Raw genomic sequence first — 10,019 nt, forward strand, 5'->3', positions numbered from 1 at the left:
ATGAAAGTGTGTAAAAACTGACTAAACAAATACAAGTGTTTGAGTAGTTTCTGAAAAGTTAACGATACAGATGAAAAGTGTTTAAAAAGTTCCGTAAACTGATTAAACAAATACAAGTGTTTGGGTAGTTTCTGAAAAGTTAACAATACAGATGAAAGTGTTTAAAAACTGACGAAACAAATACAAGTGTTTGGGTAGTTTCTGACAAGTAAACGATACAGATGAAAAGTGTTTAAAAAGTTCCGTAAACTGATTAAACAAATACAAGTGTTTAAGTAATTTCTGAAAAGTTAACAATACAGATGAAAAGTGTTTAAAACTGACTAAACAAATATAAATGTTTGGGTAGTTTCTGAAAAGTTAACAATAAAGATGAAAAGTGTTTAAAAACTGACGAAACAAATACAAGTGTTTGGGTAGTTTCTGACAAGTAAACAATACAGATGGAAGGTGTTTAAAAACTAACTAAACAAATACAAGTGTTTGAGTAGTTTCTGACAAGTAAACAATACAGATGAAAAGTGTTTAAAAACTGACTAAACAAATACAAGTGTTAGGGTAGTTTCTGACAAGTAAACAATACAGATGGAAGGTGTTTAAAAAGTTCTGTAAACTGACTAAATAAATACAACATCAGTGTTTCGGTAGTTTCTCAAGACTTAGCACTACGGTGGTAAGTTTTAATAAAAAGCTATGTAAATTTCCCAAAGTAAATTACCATACCAACAGTCTGTGTGTGTAAAACTTCTGACAAGTAAACAATGCAGTGGGTAAAAGTAATGTAAAGTATCAGAACCAACCAAGTGTACATGCCATCATCTTGCATGCAAGGTTTATGAAAAGAATGTGATAAAGATAAGTACCAATACGAAAAGTCGTGAAAATGTGTGTTAAAGTTTTATAAAAAAATTATATACAATACACATGGTAAGTATTAAACTAAAGAGAGTCGCTGTGTAAACTGGTTGAAGTACCCAAGTAACCATTAGTTTGTGTGTAATGTTTCTGGAAAATGTACGAAACAGAAGGTAGAAATTAATTTAAAGAGAATAGCCGTACGAAACAGAAGGTAGAAACTAATTTAAAGAGAATAGCCGTACGAAACAGAAGGTAGAAACTAATTTAAAGAGAATAGCCGTGTAAACTGGCTGAAGGAACCCATCATTCTATCAACGTGCACGTGAGATTTAAGAAGAAAGAACTAAAATAAAACTTCCGTATGACAAGCGTCCATCCAGTTTTACAACCTCCCCTTGTAATAATAAACAGTTGCATGTCACTTGACTTTAATGGCTTGATACGGTACACCACTAAGAACAACAATCCATGAATGTGACGAACTCGTGTCACTGAACCAATTTGTACTTTGACGTTCAGAATTACCGTTACCGCAGTGATACGTAGTTTAGTTTTCGATACCACAAAGATAATCAACCTTTCTGTAAAGAATAAAAACTAGCGTGTTAAAAATATTCGCACACTACTGCGTGTTTTATGCATTTACAACAGAGTTCAACACAAATTCAAACTATTATACTTTGTTAGCTAAAAAAAAATCATAAAATGAGACTTTTAATTTAAGTTGCGATTGAAAGGTTACACAAGGATGGTGTGCGTGTGTGAGAGAGAGAGAGAGAGAGAGACAAGTGTCGTTTATTAAGTTCCACAACAAGAGAAACTGCATCCAGAGTACAGAGATTAATTTATTGTAATATTTATACAGTATTTCTCAGCTGCACGTGTGTACGTTTACGTGCATTTTAATTCTTTCCCATAATATTTGGCAAAGCGACTTTAAATTCAGCATTAGTGTTTGGGCTCTCAGATTCGAAGGGGTTTGGGGCTATTACGATGATCTGCGTCGCTTTTCTTAAAAAGTAACTAAAACATATACCTGGTCGGTTCAAAACAAGGAGTAACACTTTTTAATGAAAATGTTCTTCGTGGGTTTTAATAGATTCATATATAGTTGCTCCATTGCAGCAGGTTTCAAACTGAAATCCCTTAAATATAAAAGTTTAAAAGCTACATCCGAGTCTTTTCTAACATTTTAAGCACTAACTAAGACCGAATATTTTATATAAGAAAGTTAATTCGTATAACTTTTTTTCGAATAGCTTTCGCTGTCTCACATAATATTAATGCAGTGGAATTTCATGTGTAATTACAACTCTGGTAAGGATCTTCTTGGAGAGGAAAAAAAAAAAGTACAAGATGAATATTTAAATGAGTGGACAAGTTTAAGGTTTCTACCAAAGTTGCAAACAGTCGTAAAATTTAATAAAACTTCTATCTGAAAGCCTTGTTTCACTTTGTAAACAATCGTTATATTTGAAATTTCCACCTAAAAACCTTACCCCTCTTTGAAAACAATTGTTGTATTTAAAAATTGCAACCTGAAAACCTTACCTCATCTGCAACCTGTCGTAATTTAAAGCTCCAAGCGAAAGCCCTATTGCCTGTGCAAACAGTTGTACTTTAAAGCTTCTTTCTACCTGAAACTTAAAAACCTTCTCATCCTATTAAATAAATTTCCATATTTGACATCTACCTAAAAACCTCCCTTGCTAATAATCGTCGCATGCGCACATCCTAACTTTAAATATTCTGACATGTATGTGAAACTTAAATAAGCAACTTTCAGAAGACTTATTTTATTGTCACCTTCTTTATTTAATCATCTTTCACAATTAACTTTATAAAAACTATTAATAAATCAGTTAAAACGAAACTGTACGATAATCTCCTTTCAAGTTCAAGGTAAACAATACGGGAGTATAAGTTATTTACTTTAGCCAAAAAGAACTTTTAGTTTTACCAGCAAATTAAAAACTTACACAAAACAGCTCGTTGTTGGCGGCAACATAAATTGCTCTGGTTATGATTAGCTACACGTGGTTAAAGAAATAACTGACTTGAGTTTTTACGAAATTTCGCTAGACTGGTTGGATTTGAAAAACGGAGGGAAGTTAGGGTTCTCAGACGTGGCGTTTTACAATTACAGGCACGCATGACAATCACACTGAAACTGGACATTATTTTTCATCCCAGTCTGGGTTATGGTATAAGTTCGTAATCCTACACCAGTTCAACAAACAACTTTAAAATGCATTACTCTGATTTTCGAACAAATACCCCCTATCAAGAAATGGTCATTTTATGCTATAAGTTTTAACCTTGAAATAAATATGTACTTAAATATTAAATGAAGTGTTCAAAACTGAAACAAAATGAAAAAGGAATTGGTCAAGATTTCAACCTATTTATTTAGCCAGTGGCCAGTAAATTCATTTGGTTGTTATACTTGTAAGTTATACTAAATTACTATAATTCTTAGACTTGACTTATTTTATAAATTTCACAAACCATTCGTGAAGTGTTGTTGTTTTTTTTTGCCAGACAACATTAATGACAATCTCAGTAGACAGAGATTAGAAATTGAAAGCTCAACCATAAAGATTAAAAAAATAAACACAACGGCAACTACCACGACGTTTAGCATCGTTACTTCATTTTGAAACTACACTTTACTGTTCAGTAAAAGACAGTTATATTTTTCTAAGTAATGAAAGAAATGTAACTTAAAAGTCAAAATCCTCACCTTGCAACATTTGTTCAAGTTTCCGTCGGTCAACACGAAATCTTTCCTCCTGTAGTCCCGGGACATGGTAGGCGAACGACCCAAGAGAATCGGTCGAAATTACCGTGCTCTGTTCCTCTCCAGCCAATCGCATGACTTCCACTCTCTTTCTGTCATACTACCACACACGCTTGTACCGACCCCTTAGCGTAGTAATTTGTCGTATAAGTGTATATGTGTACGTTAAGTATACGCCCGCATTAGTAAGTAGTTCAGTGATTCGTTTCTTAATGCTACGTATTTAATTTTATTTTTGTACATCATGAGATTATTATGAATCTTACTTTAGATTAGGTTTTGCAAACTTTTGGGATTAAAACCGTTTTTAGTGGAAATATTTATTATCAAAATGTTAATTACCTCGACATTGGGATTTTGTTTTAAAATATTTTTGATTGAATAATTTGGGTTAATTTTCATTAAACATTAAACAGACCAGTACAACCTAAATCTATAGCTGATTTTAAAAGACAGTTTTTTAAATGCCTGTAGCTAGTATTAATTTTCAGTAGATTTTCGGATAGTATTTTTGTTAACATTTCATAAGCTGTTAATAGTATATTTTGCCCTAATAGTAGCAAAATAATTTAAATTTACAAAAAAACAAACAAACAAAAAACGGAACTACCTACTTAAATTATAGTGTTCGAATGAAAAGCCCCCTCCCCCCAGTGACACAGCGGTAAGTCTGCGGACTTACAACGCTAGAAACTAGGTTTCAATACCCGCGGTGGGCAGAGCACAGATAGCCCTTTGTGTAGCTTTGCGCTTAACTACAAACAAACAAACGAATGAAAAGTTAAAAATCATTGGATTCCTGTTTAGAAAGTAACAAGAAGCTTTGTGACACTGGGTTTATATTTGGTAACTGTTGGTTGAATAAACACACCTAAAAATGCCAGTATTTAACTTAATTGTAAGGTTGCTTGAACAACTGTTGGTTGGGTAAACACACCTTGATTGGATAAACACACCTATTGCGTCGGTATTTAACTTAGCTGTAAGGTTGCTTGATAACTGTTAGTTGGATAAACATACCTAGGGCTGTCAGTATTTAACTTAGCTGTAAAGGTTGTATGGGCAACTGTTGGTTAGGTAAACACACTTAATGCTATCAGTATTTAACTTAGCTGTAAGGTAGCTTGGTGAGCAGTTGGTTGAATATACAGATGTCCTGTACAGTATATTATAATGTTTTGATATATATAACTCCAGACAGTTAACATCCAACTGATTTTGTATGTGTAGTATGTTATTGTGCTTACATATCTTTAACTCCAAACAGTTAGCATTCGAACTGAATTTATATTTATTATGTTGTTATGTTTTGATACCTTTAACTACAGACAGTTACATACATTATATTATCATATTTTTATATTTATAACACCAGCTGGTTAACATCCGACTTATGCTATTTACACTATATTGTCATGTTTATATACATATAGTTCTGAACAGTTAGTATCCAAACTGGTCAGTTCTACAGTATATTATTTTGTTTTGATATATGTAACAGCAGACGGTTAACTTCCAAATTGATGCAATCCATATTGTAGTACATTTTTTGTGTTTTAAGACTTGTAACCCCAGCCGTTAACATCGAAACATAGATACATTTTACATTATATTGTTGTAGTTGGATACCCGTACCTCCTGTAATTAAAAACAATTAATATTAAAATCTTTAATATAAAATTCACTGTGTAAGTCATTCTATTCACGCATTTTTTTATTTTTTTTTTTGCATACAACTCAATTCTAATCAGTTGGACCGTTTATTAGAGGAAGGTGAGATGGACCCTGGATATTTCTGTGTAGCTGTACCGTATATAGAATGTTCTCCAAACTATGGTTGAGAACGTGAGATATATACTGAAAGAACCTCTTAACTCGTAAATAGAATGTTCGCCAAACTATGGTTGTGAACGTGAGACATATACTGAAAGAACCTCTTAGCTTCTCGTGTTACCATGCAACTTTGATTAACATGTAGCTTTTTTTTTTCTTTTTCTTTTTTTTGTAGCAACACGTGCTTTGAATTATGATGGCAAATTAATGATTATTAAGAAGCGTTTTCCGTCATTTTCGAGGAAAAGCACTTGGTTGATGTTCATCAGAAATTGTATGTAGTCTCTCTTGGAAATAATAAGTGGTACCGAAAACTTATTTCAATATTTTTATCTCGGTGAAATGTGAGAGAAGGGTTTTCAATTCTGTTTGTATGTCCTTCTATTTCTCCGTTAAAAACGTTTTTCCTAGTGTTAGGAGGGAGTAAAATGCAGTCCTAAATCTAAAAATTATCTTTAGAGATTTTATAGAATTTTGGAATGGCATTCCTTTTAATATAATTTGAAAATCTATTTTCTTTAACAGGTTGAATGGTAGGAGACAGAAGTAAGTATAGTTTGTAGTATGCACCACGTTTGCTTTTTATTCGTGAACTAGATTGTTTGTGTTCAAGACTACATTATTACGTTTCTCTTTATGTTATATCTTTTAAAAGCTAAAATTGAACAAAAATCTATGGTCAGACATTAACTCGGTTCAATTGGAAGTCCGATCGGCCAACAACATTTAAACAACACTGGCCACTTATCTTTCACGAAGTCATCAGGGGTTCAAAACACTTAACATTACAAAATCGAGCTCATTATGAACACATTGACAAAGCCTACAACACACACGGGGTTACGACTTACTACTTTTCCCGTAAAACGGTAAAATAAGTCATTTGGCACATCCCTAATAAATACAGTTAGGAAAAATTATTTTGACTTTGAATTTACCACTGAAATTTGATCTACGATTCCTAAAGATTAGTTTCATGACCCCCTATTATGACCAAACGATTCCTATGAATTACTTCAATAAAAAATATTTATTCAGAATGCGTACACAATCTTTTAACCACTATACACGTGTACATCACATGCAAAATATCAGATATACTAGGTATTCAACAGTTAAGCATATATTATTTCAATAAAACTTGGAAAATATGTATTCTACTTAATTCCCTTACTTAATTACAAATCATATACTGTTGAACATATTATCAACAAATAGTACCGTATTTTTCGGAATATAAGACGCACCCTTATTTTGAAGACAAAGTTTTGGGAAACTTTGCTATACTAACTTTACTAACTCCATTACTATAATTTATTTTTTTATTATTTAGGGAGCATTATAAATAGTTATGTTTTTAAAAGAAAAATAAAACTGCTATTGTTATGAATAACACATTCAATTGAACTAAACTATGCATGCCTATTTAAATATATTTACACATGGCTTGTGTATATCGTATATATACATGTATATTATTCATACCTTCGGTTTATAGGACGCAAGCAGATTTTGACATCAAATTTTGGAGTAAAAAGTGCGTCTTATACACCGAAAAATACGGTAATTATTAGGCCCGTACGCAGAATGTTTGAAAGGGGTTCTAATTTGTGATGTCAACAGCTAACAATACTGTGCGAAGCACAATCAGCATGCAAAGCATGACGCCATGAGGGACTGGGAGCATGTGACTATTTAAAGCCCAAATTTGCTAATTTTTCATCAGAAGAATATAGAAAATGCAGAATACGTTAACTATCATAAGCAACTGAGCTATAAATATATAAGCATAATTTTTAAACATCACAACAAAGGGGGTTCAGCCGAACCCCCTAGAACCCACCGCGAGTACGTGCGTGAATTATTATTAGTAATTAATAACACAGGCCTGCGATAGTTTTATTATCTTGAAATTTTTACATGTTCTTCAGTAATTCCTATACGTTGAATCCGAAAATTATATCCATTTTTCTCCATCACGTACAGATTTTTCACAAAACGTTATGACGTAATACATAAAAGAAAGACTACAACATGTAGTTTTGAGACTAAAATACGTTGATTTCACATTTTAAAATATCAAGATGAATGAGGATGCATATTCCTTTGGCATCAGTTTTATTCATTTTGTTTGTATTTTTGTTAACAAACGTAATAATAAAAAATGTTCATTGTGGTAAACTAATTAATAATTTGATCTAAGTAATAGTTTTTTTTCTTCTTCCCGATTTGTAAAAAATCCTTACGCTATAGAAAAAAAAAAATGAAAATTATTTTCGAAGTCTACAATTATGGAAAATCCGTTACCAAAACCAAAACAACTTTTATGAAGTTTAAATTCGTAGGTCTGTGTAATTAGTACCATCAGTGCTGCATATTCTTCAAATCAAATATAAATATAGTAAAAGACGACTAAAAAAATACATACAATTAATACATTCCACTACTATAAGACTCATAGTCTTCTTTGTTTGTTTGTTCGATTTGGTCTTGTCTAGGGTTATTGGTGAGGAATTAAATACCCCGAAACCGGTATAACAATTGGTGAGATGAATGATAGATTAGCTTATTCTGTTAAATAATATTACAAATTATAAAGATAGTAATCATGCAAACTGTTGTCAGTTCAAGAAACATGTATTAACTTCTCTCACCAGAATAAATTGCAAGTCTTACTTCTTCCTTTTTAGCTTATCTTATCACATTCATTGTGACGCTGAATTTTGGTTTTTCTCGACACTGTAATAAGATTTAATTTAACACTGTGACGTAACATTTTTATTTCTCAAAACTGAAACAAGATTTACTACATCACCAAGTTTCTTTGTTGTTTGCATATTTTAGAATTTTCGCAAAACATTATATGAAGAGCTATCTACTCAAAGCGTCCTTAATTTTGAACTGATACACAAGAGGAAAGGCAACCAGTCAATAGTACTCACCGCCAACTCTTGGACTAATCTTGTCTGACATTGACTAGTGGGAGTTTCTCCGTCACTCTTATAGTGAGTGCACTTACGGCCCCAAAGTGAAGACCACGTTTTTGCGGCAGTTGGCCGCAAACCATGACCCAGCCTATGTTTCTTATTTTTTAAAACTGTGACAAAATTTATTGTGGCTGTTTTTTTGTATCTCGATATTTAACAATATTTAGTATGTCACTTTGCTTCTTGTAAATCGACACTGAAACGTATTACTTATCACTATGCAGTGGTGTAGGAAACAGTTAGAAAGTGTGGGTGTTTGGCTAGATATGCAGATTTTACAATTAGTGATTGAAAGTATAATGAGCTACTAAATGCAGCTCTCGTGCTACCAAGTCAATCTAGAGGGGACTGGGGGCACGCCCCTAGAAAATTAATATAATAGTATAATTTATAGTTGCTACATAAGTCAAATATGTAAAATTGGGGTTGATCTGCTGTGTTTGATTCTCGAACGGTAATATTTAATGTGTCACTATGTTTTTATTCCTTGGCACAAGATGTATTGTAGCACTACTTTTGTAGCCCGACATTAACAAATTTAGAGTGTCTCTAAGTTTTCTCAACATAGTTTTTGTTTCTCAATATTGTATCAAGATTTACTGTGTCACTATTTTAGTATTTCTTGTTCTAGACCCTGTAACAGGATTCATTGTGGCATTAAGTTTTTCGTATCTGGACAGTATGACAAGATTTATTATGTCACTATGTTTTTGTATCGTTAAAGACACAAGAATAGTTTTTAAACACATTAGTTTTTAAAGGATTCACTCTGTTCTTCACAGAAGAAACAAATATTTTGTCTTAAAAACTTGTTGCCGTTTTTTTCAAAATTTAATATATATTTTTTTACGTTTTGTAAAATCATGCTTCCAGGTGGGTCGGCGGTAAGTTTACGGGCTAACATTGCTAAAATCCGGGATTAGATATCCCGTGTTGGACAGAGCGCAGATAGCCCATTGCGTATCTTTGCGCTAAAAACACACAAACAAGCAAAGAGTTTGAAAAGGAATTACAAAATCGTCCATGATTATAATATTTTTACACAAAATGATCCATTCAACATTATGATATTAATTTTCTGTTGTATTTTGCACTAATAAGTTATTATAATCTCCGCAGGAAGAAAAACATATCACTACAGAAATGAGTAATCAGAACAGTTGATAAAGAAGATTATAAATAAAGAAAATTCCAAGAATAAACAAAAAGAAAACTATAGACACCCAGTTGTTTTCTCCTATGTCAAAAGTTTTTCTGAAACATACAGATAATATGTAAACAGCATAAAGTCAAAACAGTATTCACCACCTATATACCAAACCACCTCCAAACCCAAAGAGAACAAAAAGACGTTTACAGCACCCCCTGTAAAAGCAGAGAAACAAGAAAAAAAGAATAGCTCAGGAGCATAGTAGACTTACAAGACTCAGTAATACCAACATATTTACAACATGCCAGAGAAGAAGACCAAACGGTAGTTTGAAAAAATACTAAAATAATGGGATATGAACTACAAGTGATAAAAATGAAAATAAAAGAAG

At 32.3% G+C, this 10,019-nt stretch overlaps 1 protein-coding gene across 1 annotated transcript in view; it reads right to left on the reverse strand.

The window, feature by feature from the left end:
• LOC106464542 (protein bicaudal C homolog 1-B-like) overlaps positions 1–3,747 on the reverse strand; it is a 63,173-nt gene extending 59,426 nt beyond the window's left edge. Inside the window, 1 exon segment of the mRNA XM_013924686.2 lies at positions 3,602–3,747. Within this exon segment, the coding sequence (XP_013780140.2) occupies positions 3,602–3,734 (133 nt within the window). The 5' untranslated portion in view covers positions 3,735–3,747.
• Between the last annotated feature and the right edge of the window lie 6,272 nt (positions 3,748–10,019).

Source organism: Limulus polyphemus, unplaced genomic scaffold, assembly GCF_000517525.1.
Source record: "Limulus polyphemus unplaced genomic scaffold, Limulus_polyphemus-2.1.2 Scaffold1682, whole genome shotgun sequence".
Lineage (NCBI taxonomy): Eukaryota > Metazoa > Arthropoda > Merostomata > Xiphosura > Limulidae > Limulus > Limulus polyphemus.